The sequence below is a fragment of the Phalacrocorax carbo genome, chromosome 1, assembly GCF_963921805.1.
Source record: "Phalacrocorax carbo chromosome 1, bPhaCar2.1, whole genome shotgun sequence".
Lineage (NCBI taxonomy): Eukaryota > Metazoa > Chordata > Aves > Suliformes > Phalacrocoracidae > Phalacrocorax > Phalacrocorax carbo.
Window position 1 is genome coordinate 96763145 of NC_087513.1, and position 13067 is coordinate 96776211.

Consider the following 13067-nt stretch of genomic DNA (forward strand, 5'->3'; position numbering starts at 1 on the left):
CCCACTGCTTAACTTTGCATATTCATCCCCCCAAATTCATAAGAATTGAGTAATTTTCATTTAATTTATCATATTCAAACACATCTAGTTTTAAAAATAATTAATTTCCGTTCCAGCTGACAAACTCCTTATACAATTTTGTAGCTTTCCATAGACGCTTACAACCTCTGACTCCCTCCACTCCTTCCAATCTAAATTTTAACTGGATTTGTCAGGGAAGCATGGGCTACAAACTCAGGCTGTCATCCTCGTGCCACTCCTTTTGGACCTCTGAGCCAACATCAACCAGATGTGGCAGAGGCAGAGCTCCACAGGGGACGGCTCTCCTGTAAGCCTAATGGAAATGAGGAGAGGCCCAAGGTCATGTCAATACTGAGGGACAAGCAGGGGCAGCTTATCCAGCCAAAAAGGTACATGGTATGGATCAAAGGTAGGAGTACTGCTGCACATGTGGGTCTGTAGAGGGAGAAGATGTGGGAGGGAGCAGGGACTGGGGTATACTTCTGACACTTAGTGACAAAGCAGAGGTATTATAGGGAGAGGGAATGACTTAGGCTGGTGGACAACATGGTAGGAAAATAAGGCTATGCAGCAGAGGCAGTCCTGGGGAAGACCTGCCATTGCTGTTCAAAGGGCTTCATAAAGCTAGGCTTTGCTTGCCTCCTGATCATGTACAGTTTAAACAATTATTCAGGGTGGATCATTCTTTGTTTCTTTTTATCTTTAATCCTTCCAGTAGTTTTTACTACTAAGTACTACTACTAAGGTCTAGCTACTAGTTAGATACTACTTTGTTATTATTCGACTGTGTGGAAATCCAACCATTTTAGTGGACAAAATGAGAAGGAACTTATGACGGTATTATTGCAGAGATGTTATTAACTGGCTATTGTTGAGGAGGACATCATCACATTATGTAACAGACTTACAAAACGTGAGGAGTTGTCATTTCTCAGGGTTTTGGCATTTCCAAAAGCTTCTAGGGCTGGGTTTGCTTGAATGATTTGATCCTCCAAGGTTCCCTAGAAGTCAAGGTTGAAATACTATTGAGAAACCTACATGCCACAAACTCAGCTGTCAACTATAACTCAGCCATGCATTCACTTACAGAGAGAAGCCACCGTAGCCACCCCTAGAGAGAAGGCATCCCTAGCTCCATCTTAGGGGTGGCAAGGCGTGAATGGCATAACTGCAAGATTGTCAGTCAGTTATGAGTGCTTAAAAGGCCTCAAACATTCTGCTGCTGACTACTGCTTTGCCTTGTAGATTTGATATTTTATGCCATCTACATATGAAAGAAATTGCTGTATCTTCCCATGTACTGTGAAGCATGCGGGGACATCCAAATGAATGTGTGTAGGGGAGAGGCTATTGAGGACAGTGACAAGCACTAAAATGCATTAGATTTGAAAGCACTCAGAGCTTGTAATAGTTGGGATTTTTGGAGATGAGAAAAGCATTAACTGTCACTTGCACAAACTTTCGTTTGCTGAAGCAGACTACTTTAACTGCCTGGGCACTGGGGGAGCCATGCAAAGTGAAATGCTGAGGTTCGTGACACAGACTGACAGAGCCCAGTACCACTTTCACATGGAAAAGATGAAATAGCAAAGCTGATGACTTACCCCAGTTTTGGTAGCTGGTTGCTGTCAAAAGAGGAACAATGGAGGAAAAAAAAAAAAAAAAAAGAGAGAGAATGTGAGTACTAACATGAAGGACATCAAAAAAAATAAAGATTAGGCAAGGTAGATGTCTAGCGGGCACCAGCACACCAGCAGGACTTTTTGAAGCCTTCCTTCAAAACGCACATGTGACTGTTACTTCGCATTCACCATACATCACAAAATAGCCAAGTGATATTCCTACCCATCTTGTTGTTTTAACCCCTGCTCCAAACATCTGCCTGGTTTTGCTCTGGAGGTGATCCACAATGAACCAAAAGGCTGACTGACTAACTGGACAGAAAAAACAGACTGGTGCCAGGTGGTAAGAATAAAAGGACATAAATGCAAGTAGACAAATTTTAGACAATTAGGTCGTGCTGCACTTGAATTCTTGGATTATTTGAAAAAAAGGGGTGATGATAATGAAAATAAAATGTCACCTGAGCTGATAAATTACATGGAATATCTTCCAGCTGGGATATCTGGTTTTTGCACAATTTTTCCACAAGCACACCAGATTTCAGACACCATTATGGACACCAACCTCATTGCACACAGAAAGCTAGTCTGGACCACTGAATCATTTGTTAAAAAAGCCTTGCCAGCCTCAGATGAACGTATATTAGATTTTGGTGATGTGAGTTACATGTACAGAATCCAAGCCTGGCTGAAATTTTGGCCTTATAAATACAGTTCACAGGGATCAGTTAATTCACCACAAAAGAGCATTGAGCCCCCAAGTGTAATGAAGCTTGTAGCCAAAAAGCTCATAGTAACACGAGATTAAAAGCAGCATGAATACAGTATTCACTGTAACCTTAGAGAGCACTTATAAGCAGAACAGCACTTATCCGAAGAGAAATATACAGAAAAGCTGATTGAAACAAATATTTTGTCAAAACACTCCTTTTTTGTGGACAAAAAATGCTTTCAACAAAACAAATATTTTGATGAGAAATGATAATGCTAGTCCTTTGAAGACTGTTTTCCGTGTGAAAAAAGATCAAATTTCTTGATCTTCACAGTCTCCCCATCTTTTGACGAGCTTTAACACAAGCAGAAACATATTTAACACACACAAAAACTAAGTGTCCTAGAAAAAAGCAGCAGCAACAAGCAGCTGTTCAGAACCAGGAGTGACTTTGCTGCTCTGCCCAGAACATGGCAAGTTCAGGTGAGTGTTGCCTTTCTACCTTCAGAACAGCATGCTCTCAGTGATGCCATGTAGAAGCATCAGTATATTTTCTCACCAGTTTCTTTTCTTAACAATGACTGTTGAGGTCTAGCACATGGTCTAAAGTCTGGGATGCAGACTTGCGAGATTAGTGGTAGACAACAGAAAAACCTTGGAAGTCTGAAATAAAACAGCCACCAGCAGACTTACATTCTTTTTACCAGGTTCACCCAGGGCTGCCACTGTGGCAAAGTACTGGATGACGCGTTTCGTGTTGACAGTCTTGCCAGCACCGGATTCTCCGCTAAAGGAAGGAGGAAGATAACATAGGCATTGCTCAAACAGCTGTAACTCATCCTTTCACCCTCCTGTCCTGCCAGCTCCTCCCCGCACATGCTGTTCTCAGAATCACTGACTCTGAGTTCTGCAGCCTGTTGTCTGGCCATTTCAGTGGAAATCATGTTAAATTGACTGAATGAAGAGGTGAATGCCTACGATAGCAGCAACTAATTCTTCCTGTGACTGGGCTCAGAAATCTAGTACAAACCCCTGCTACACTGAGCTTCCTTTAAGGGAATGAGGTTTTATTACAAACATCCAGACTGAGGATCTAATCTATACCTATATACTGCTAACGAGTTAGAAAATGTACAGAAAAGCTGCAGTAATTTGCCAGCGTTATGCAGGGGTACATGTGAACTGTGTGGAAAGACACCCAGCTCTCCATCTTTCATGTTTGCCAGTAAATGACGTGCCTCTTTTTTCCTGCCTTGGTCATCTCCCTCCCTTTAGATGTGTCTACATAACAACAACATTCTTAACTACGATTTGCAGCAAGAGCATCCACATTGAAAAGAACGAGTCTTCCATGTCCGAAGAGGGCAGCCACAGCAAGGCTAATCCTGGAAGAAGCTTCTTTAACTGCCCGGTGAGTTGTTTTCATGCCTACTTGGAACGAACACCAGATGGGGATCAGAAATGGGCCAGCCTCCATCACACCCTTGGCTGCTCCTTTCCCATGGCATCCAAGGCAGTCATCAGATGGCCAAATTGACAGTTACTTGGCTCAGATCAAGTTCCAGGCAATTTAGCTGAGCTTTCAAGGGTCAACTTGTATTTTAGTACGATTTTTTTCTTCTAAGTTTTTCAAAGCAACAGACTCTCGAATCAGTCAAAAAAGAAGCACTTACGTGATCAGCATAGACTGATTCTCCCGATCTGTGGAGGGGGGGGAAGAGAGACAAACTTAGTAGGCTGTACAAATTACTTATTATAATTGCAAATGAGTATTAACTATTCCAGAATCAGTCCTGAAAGGATAGGAATCACATGAAGAAGAGATGGAAAGATAAAAACTAGTATCACCTAGTCTGACCTCCAGCAGTGCAAGTTCTAGCCCTGCCCTGAATCTTCCTCTTGTGTTTTGTTCCAGTTGGTATTAAAGACCTGTCAGTTGTGTACATTCCCCCCCCGTCTGGGAAACTATAATAAAGAACGGAATTTCCTGTTATCAAAAGGTTTCCTTTTTTACTCCTGAATATGTCTTTGCTTACATCTGACCCTTCTGCTCCTGCAATAGTAGACAAACCCAATTAATTTTGCTGTCTGTTCAAAGGCCGTTCCTTAACTACGCTTATGTACTCTTCTTCAGTTGGCCATGCTGCTGGAATGAAGTTTTATAGTGTCCCCACTATTAATGGCCTGACAAGAAATAAGCATTTATTAGAATGCTTTGCAACCTTAAAACGTTATTAACCAAGATCAGCAAATGCTAAATCATAGCAGCTTCCCAAGCCATTAAGCCTAAATTTCTCTTTTCTGTTTTAACTCCAGGCACCATGACGGGCTATGTATCGGGAAGCCTGGCCGTATTTCACCCTTATGTGATGAAAGAGCATCTCTTCGCAGCCACACACACACACACACACACACCGTCCCCTCACAGCTGTGGCACTTTCCGTTTTGTTAAAACCAGGTGGCAGCAGGATGTTTTCCCACCAAGTCTCTTTGCGGTTTTACCCTGCCGCCTCGCAGGACCTGGTGTAAGCACATCACTGCTGCCCCCTGCTGATAAACTCTTTTTCCAGTAACTTGAGTGTCAGGGCAAGGAAATGTACCAGGAAAACCTGGAGTTCATCGCCACAGGGTTAGTGCCCAGACCCACGGCAGGTTCACGCAAACGATGTATGCACAGCACCCTAGATAGCTGGCCTTCACTAACCTTTGAATGCATACATCTTAGAAGCGTTAGAATACTGAGCATAAACTGACAGTAAGGTTATTTTTAAGGTTGGGAAAATAATTACAGGCCTTTGGGGCATGGCCCTATTTCTGTTACAAACTGATGGATTCACCCCGTTCAGACAGCTAAATTTGTGCACTGTACAGATAATCCATATACAGAGCTTACTGTTACCAGAAGTACCACAGGAACAGTCAGGGGAGTTTAAAAAAAAAAAAAAGTGTGTATATATATACACACATATAGTTAACAAATGAAGCAGACTGCCAAGGTCCTGTTTCTTGTAGAGCATTTGCACATTTGTTGGACACTGCAAAAGCTCTCACAAACGTCCATCCCGTACCAGTCATGTCAGCTAAATAAAGCAAAACCAAATTTGAGAGCAAACAGTGCCACTTACTACGCAGCATGTCGTGGTATGCATTATCAGCAATGGAGAAGATGTGGGGAGGAGCCTCTGACCGCCTCTTGCCTTTGTATGCAGCAACAACCTCCGGCTTGTAGACAGGCAACCACTTGTAGGGATTTATAGTCACGCAGAATAAACCAGAATAGGTCTAGAGAGGAACACAAAACAAGAGTGAAAAAAACCCACTCAAGGATTAAGAAAAAAAATCTTAGTTAACCAAGCAGGACCTGGTGTTGCCAGCTTCTTATTTGAGTTTGAATTATGACTTGAATTTCACCCTTTATTCTGAATTTCTAAAGACACTGGTCTGCTAAGTGACTTCCTATTGGCAATTGATACCAAAACTACAGGTATTAAACAGTTTTCCAAAGCGGGAAAAGTACTTTCAAGATGACCACCAGAAACAGCCCCTTCAGCAAAACAAAGGAGCAGCAAAAAGACCTGGTTTTCTGCCTTGCTACCCCATGAGAGTTGCTTCCTCCTGAAAACAGCCATTACAAAGGAAGGAAAAGTTACAGCTTTCCTTTTCAAACTCCATTCTTAGGAGAGGAAACAATCTCCCATTATTAATTTGATGTGAGCACCTTGGGGCAATTTCTGGTGGGCATTCAAAGAGAAATCAACTTCATAGTGTAATTCCCCAAAGCTGTGGAGATTTTTTCAGCTTTTGGAGAAACAGTTGGTAAAAATCTATCTTTATAGTCGCTCTTTGGGCTCTCTACATGAGTTAGCTGGGGCCTGGTCACTCTGAAGAAGGAGGAGTTTTCAGTTGTAGCCTCAGGGAATTGGTGTTAGTTGGTAACTTTTCAGGTACTTAGTCCAGGTTCAAGAAAAAACCTTCAAAGAAACCCAGTTATTATATGGGCATAAGCACTACACGCACACAGATTAATGACTCAATTATATTCTAAAAGTTTTGGGTGAAATCCAGGTGTCTTCTCCTAAAAATAGCATTAGGACCAGCTCCAGAATGGCCTTGGCATGAGTCCTCAGTCCTATTTTCCACAAGGAAAAGAAAAACCCCAACCAGTAAAGGGATTAAGGCAAGATGGCAATTTTATTTTTCTACCTGTACTGGTCTGCAAGCAAAGCTATGATTTAGGCCATACACGTCCATACAGGGCTTATTAGAGAAATGCAAAAAACATTTAACAATCAGAATTTAAGTGGGAAAAAGTTGGATTTACTCCTTTGATGAACACCAAAAACCGGAACAGGGATTGGCTAGAAAATCTGTAGATTCCCCTGACCGGTTGCAGACACAATTGAATGCAGCAAACTGAGAGCTTGGCCTAAGTTTGGCCTCATAGAATTAGATGCTACTAAGCTTGTTCTGGTGCTGACAGAAATTATGTTAATGATGTCATGGGGAAGATACAGAGCAAGGGAAAAAGCTGAGTGAAACAAGACAGATGTCAGCACTGAAAATGAAGGGAACTAAAGATAGAAAGGCTCATACTTAAAAGAAGTTATGTGTGTGGTCTAAGCTTGAGGCATTGTTTCTTAACAAGGAAACCTCTATGGCCAGCACTGACTTGGATTAATATTAGGAGAGGAAAAATAAACCAGGTCTCCCCAACACCTTGATTGCTGAAAAATGTGCAATGACACCCCTCTCCTAGACAAGCAAAACCAAAGAACTAGACACCATCTTATTAATTCAGTTTTGTCTGTCTATATTCAGACACAAGCCAGCTCCAAGGAACTTCTTTCCTGAAAAGATGAGAAGACCCTCAGTTTTGTGATGTATCAAAGTTGTAAACTGAATACGAAGAATACAACATGTTCGAACATGAAATCTGCACTTGAAATGCAGATTTCTAAATATACACTTGCAATGACCCTTACATAGATCATCCAGTTGCTGTAGCGCTTTCTCAGATTGTACAGCACAGACGCCTCGTTCAGATGCGTCAGCATAGCCATGTCCTCGATCATGTCAAATTTGGGAGGGTTCATTGACTGCACGTCATCTTCTTTTATAGTCATGGTCTGCAAAGAGAAACAAGTACCGCAACACTGGAAAACACTGGGATTTTCTCTTGCTTCACACACCTTACAGAAGAACATACTGGTTTTCTTCCCTGCAGAGGGAAGTCCTTGAGCTCAAACCTAGCCTACGTACGTAAGACCATTTGTTTTCACAGCTATCAGAAGAATGGGGGAAAGCTGAGATGATAAAAAGTAAGGAGCACAGTGGTATGGCTGCAAAAGGAGCCATGGGAATTAGCTACAGCCTGGGCTTTTACTTCTGGGGTCCAAACCAGAACTGGCTGGTTGCATACCTCTACTCACAACCCACCTGCTGCTGTGCAGTGGCAGATGCTCGGTTACCCACCACTGCATCGCTGGTTTTCATCTGTTATTCTGATATGGCATCAGTTACTGGGGCTTCCCATTTGCAGCCCATTTCATGAAACAGGCAACTGAGTTTAAACTGGGACAGGTAGTTTCTGGAGCTTGCTGCTCCAGCCTGGTTAGTCACGGATCTGACAAAACCAGTTTTGTACCTTTCCCTCTGTCGTCTCCACAGTCACTTTTCCACCACTGCTTTCTGTAATTTCAGCTTCAACGTAAGCTTTCTTTTCGTCAGGAACCCAACATTTCTTCTTCCCTGTGAAATAAAGGGGACCGAGGGTTCGTAGCCTTGCATCGAACAGTAACACCGTGCCTAGCTAAGCGAGATTGCTGGGTTACTTTTGCTGCACAAGTGACACAAAACCTCTGGGACTGCAGCAGATCGGCAATGCTGGGGAGCTGCCTGCCAAAGCAGAAGGCATAGGGCTCCCAAATGTTGTCTTCCCTTTGAAACTACCACTTGGCTCCCTCTAGATCCCTCCAGCACAAGGTGTCAAAATATTTCACAAATGCTGGCTAAGCCTCAGCCTCCATAGGAAATCCATAATCATTATCACCAGTGTGCAGATGGAGGAACTGAGATCCAAGCCCAAATTAAGGCATTTGCTAAAAAGTCACACAGAAAATTGGAGTCTGAGCAAGGAATTCAGCCCACATTATTTGCCTGCCAGCTATCAGATTTAACCTTATTCCTGCACATTCTTCTGAGGTTTGTCTTGAAAAACAGCAATATTAATAACTCACATTGAATTATGCATGTGGCTTTTTAGAGTTTGGAGTGGCTGTACTAGACTTTAGGACCTTAGTTACAGCAACTATTCTGAATAACGAAATGCTATGGTTATTGGTGTATTTATACTTACTATTGCACCTCAGGGCTCATATAAATCCCCTTCATGAAAAATAAATTATGGGAAACTAAAAACTAACATCAGATTCTCCTACAGGCTGCAAATCCAACCGATGTACAGGCACAACAGAATGAGACATCTAGTCAGGTTGCAGAATCTCTCTCACAGAATCACAGACCGGTAGGCGTTGGAAGGGACCTCTGGAGGTCATCTTGTCCAGCCCCCCTGCTTGAGCAGGGACACCTAGAGCAGGGGGCACAGGAATGCGTCCAGGCGGATTTTGAATGTCTTCAGGGAAGGAGACTCCATTCTTAGGAGACTCATTATAGGAGTGGCATTTTTCATTTTTCATTTTTCATTTTTCAACGTGTGGCATTTTTCTTTCAAACGGACAAAGAAGTGATCCTCCCTTTAGCAGAGCAGTACAAATGTGCCTCGCTTCTAAATCTAGTTAATAACTACTTACCATAAATTGATAGATTATTTCTATTTAGGACTACCTGGGGGGTTTTATTAGCTTTACAGAATGAAGAAGCTAGAACTTGGTTGAACTAGCCACCTCAAAAAGCAACAGCAGCAGCACAGGCTTTGCATCCCACTGTGCTGTGCATTCCCACAGCTACCCTTGGATGTAACTCTTATCCCTCTTAACCAACCAGTGGCAGCATAAAGGGTACTGCAACTCACCATCGAAGGCGACGGTTTGTAGCATCATCAGCTCCTTCTCGCTCTTTCGGAGGAAGGGAGCAGCCTCCCCGAATTCTGTCATGTCCATCATCTTGGCAAGGGTTCAAGGTAGCGCAGCTCAAAGAGGAAAAAGAAAGGGACCTGGTCTACCAAAGAAAAGGGGAGGGAGGGAAACCTGTTTCATGGATGATCGGAGGCAATACAAAACACTCAGCACAATGTGGCAGGTGGCCAATCAAAGCGACGATTCATTTGAACACAAATACCTAACACAGATTTGGGACTATACTGCACCATTAGTTAAACCCTTCCCCGGCTCAGTTTATTTAAAGCCAGCCAGATCCTGTATGGTTCAAAACCTTGACATGGGTCACAGTTATCTCCACAGGAGAATTTAATCTCTTCCTTGTGACATGAATGGTCCTTAAGAGCAGGAGATAAAATGGACCACTTGAAGCTGTGGTTTTAAAAACCACTTAGTGGGAGCCTGTTCTGGCCCCTTTCAAATTCCCCTGGAGCAGGCGTACGCTCTCCAGCACGTCTCCCTGGGGCCATGCCACTCAGCCACTTCAAGCATTGTCTCAGGCAGGTATTTTCTGGGAATCATGGAGCCAGACTTCACTGCTACAAACTGAGAACTGCTGCAAGGGTGTGCGTTACACCCTTGGTGTGGCTCCAGAGACATACGCCCACATTTGTGCTGGAGAAAGCCAGCACTGGAGCTGGAAACAGCTCTGCTACCTGCAGCGCGCTCCTCTGATCGTGTGAATTAGCATGTTAGGAAAATCAAGACTAACAGGCTTGGGGAAGTCCTGTGCTGGTTCAGGTTCCCAGGTTGCTGGTACCTCTGAATTCACCAGCTTGGGTATCCCCCTGCAGCAAGGCATGGCAGAGGGCAAGTGTATCTGTAGTATTGGTGCAAGGGCTTCATAGCTTTTTTTAGATTGTTTTGGGCTTATTAGTCCAGCTTAATACCTACACTTTTTTCCTCAAAAGACAAGGCCATGGTGTTTAGAAGCCTTTTATCATGAAACAGAGGGCAGGGGACATGGGTGTAAGTGAGAACAGTTTGCTGGGTTTGTACTGCAATTAATTTGTACAATTAATTTGATTATGTACTCTCTAAAACAATCGTACGGATATGTTTTTTGTTTATATATTTTTTTTTCAGACACACACTCTCATAAGTGTGTAAAATACTCATGATGCTATCCAGAGAACACCTAAAAGAAGTCCCACTGCTAAAAGGTGTACACGCACACACGTGTGTGCGTGCACACGATTTAAGGATTTCAGATTCTTTCATTTCTTTAAAGTCAAGACACCATTTAATTACTATTTGAAGCTGTACAAGTGACCCTCAGATATTACTTCTTCCCTTATTTTATTTACTGCGCAATATCCACAGCAGCTGGACAAATTTTCAAGAGCCCTATCAAGACAGACACTGTAGTCTTTCAAGATCTAATTTAATTTATTTCTAACAAAATCCTGCTAGGGATAAAAACTCTTCATCACCCAGGCAGTTTTTTTTTCAACACATTCCTCCTAGGGAATGTAAAGCCCTAAGACAGCAGAGCTGCCAAACATTTTACATTCAGCCCTCTCCCGCAGCCTCTCCCACTGCTGCAGTACAAGCTTGAGACCTTCTGTCTTACTGCTGTAGAGCAAAAACTTTCCTCCTCAGACTAGCCTTAACTTTTTTCCTTTTTAAAGTTTAAGGGCCTACATAAGCAGAACTATTGCCAATTAATTTCATATCATCTGAGCTGACCAAAATTCCCAGCTGGAGGCAGAACTCAAAACTAGCACGGCAAAGTCTCTCTCCCATGGGGAGTGTGTCTTAGGTCTAGCAGAGCAGTGAAATTACATCAGTTCACACATTTAAACAGAACAGTGATAGAACATATAAGTATCATTTCACATTAAACGTGCAAATGCCAGAGAGGCCACCCCAGTGTTAATCTCTCGGACTCAGGACAGATTCTCACAAGTCCTAATATACACTAAAGTACTCTAAGCCATGCTGTGCAACCTAGCTCCGTTTGCAGACCTTTTAGGGACAGTCACTCAGCTATCACCTTCTTATCTCATTTTATTTTTTTTTTCATATGCATTCAGGGCCAACCACTACGGCAAACGTGTTATGGTGTAAAGAAGCACTATGGCAGGTGGGAGGGAAACCCTTTTTCTTCAGCAGTCTCATGTCCTTGGAGCTACGACAGAGGTCAGAGCCCAGGCAGCACACACCTTGCAGGTGTGGAGAGCTCAATGAGGCAAATCCATTGCCAGGTATGAGAAATTGGAAGTGCTCTTTGGTTTATGGTCATAGGCTTGTTTTTAAAAGGCTGTATAGTCAGGAAAGACAAGGCAGAGCTAAAGACGTTTGCTTTCCTGTCAGTCTATTCTAGCTAACAATCAAAAGACCCAGCCCATGTATATGAACTTTGGAAGATCCTTGAAAACACCTACACCCTGCAGAAAGCCAATATTGTTACACAAAGTTAAGGGGTGCGCCCAAGACCACCAACAATCTGGTGGTGCGTTCAGGCTTGGAAAGGAGGGACCTCATCTTTCCTTGCTGGGGTTGTTGGAAGGGCTACTGTAGTGCTAACGGCTCGTCTGCGATAGAAACGACCGTAGGCATTGCCTGTCTTTGAAAGGGAACCCAGTAATTCTCCAAGGGATGTAACTCAGGTTGGATTAAGGAACTCCTTGGCCCAACGAGCTTCTTAAAATTGCAAACTGCATAAGCCATTACCTCTTGCAAATGATAGAGAAGACACAAAATAAGACTTGCAGATACTGGTTAACCAGTCCACCCAGATGTGTAATTACAAGGGACCTGATACTTTCCTAAGCAGTTATTCTAGCTGGCTACATGAATGCGCTGGTGTTAGAGAAAAATAATGTATTTGCTATCCCAGCATTCAAACAGCATCCTAGGGTGACTAACATAGTGCTATATGTTTAGTGATATTACTACTAAAACCTTAAGCCACATGAAAACCTTAATCACATCAAAACCACGGTACAGTGTTAGAGCACAGCTGGCTACCCGCATTTAGAAGAGAGAGGTTGGTACTCACCCTGGAGAGCACACAGAAAGTGTCACGGCTCCGTGTGGTCCAGACTTTATATGCCCCTATCTCAAGGTCACTGGTGATAACCGTTTAAAGGCATCAGCAGTTTTCCTCCATGCCTATATTTGTCCCCCGGATCCCGGGTGAGGAGACAATGCTCGAGGAGGGGACATGTGTGGCTGTGCCCTGGCGCAGGGGGGGCAGGAATGTCAGCGGGGAGCGGCACGCTCCTCGCCAGCCGCCCCTCACCACACCATTTTTGCTCCATGACTTCATGGAAGAAACTTTTCCTGCCTCTGTGTTTTCACAGGGGCAAGCATTGCTTTTCCAAGTGCCTCAGAACTTAATTACCATGGCTTGAGGGGCAGGGGAGATGGAAGTTAACACTATTCAGATGTAACTCCCCTAGAAAACAAAAATCAAAGCTTCTTGCACAAGGTACAAGCAATTTTAAAGAGAATTTGGTTATATGTGAACCAAACTGCCTTCAAGCAACAAAACTAGGATGTGGGTTCTCATGTCCCAGTCAAGCACCTTAAATCCCTTTCTTGGGCCCCAGAGGATAAAAGCCAAACTATAGGCTCAGGTTTGGGATACAC

General features: G+C 43.3%; 1 protein-coding gene across 2 annotated transcripts in view; it reads right to left on the minus strand.

Annotated features, from left to right (window-relative positions):
- Window positions 1-9526, minus strand: part of MYH15 (myosin heavy chain 15) — a 46411-nt gene extending 36885 nt beyond the window's left edge. For both annotated transcript variants that reach the window (XM_064468071.1, XM_064468061.1), the window contains exons 1-8: window positions 9386-9526; window positions 8000-8103; window positions 7338-7481; window positions 5481-5637; window positions 4029-4056; window positions 3049-3142; window positions 1626-1646; window positions 930-1022 (exon numbers count right to left, since the gene is read on the minus strand). In XM_064468071.1, coding sequence (XP_064324141.1) covers window positions 930-1022; window positions 1626-1646; window positions 3049-3142; window positions 4029-4056; window positions 5481-5637; window positions 7338-7481; window positions 8000-8103; window positions 9386-9476 — 732 coding nt within the window. In that variant the 5' untranslated portion in view covers window positions 9477-9526. The remainder of the gene's footprint in view (window positions 1-929; window positions 1023-1625; window positions 1647-3048; window positions 3143-4028; window positions 4057-5480; window positions 5638-7337; window positions 7482-7999; window positions 8104-9385) is intronic.
- Between the last annotated feature and the right edge of the window lie 3541 nt (window positions 9527-13067).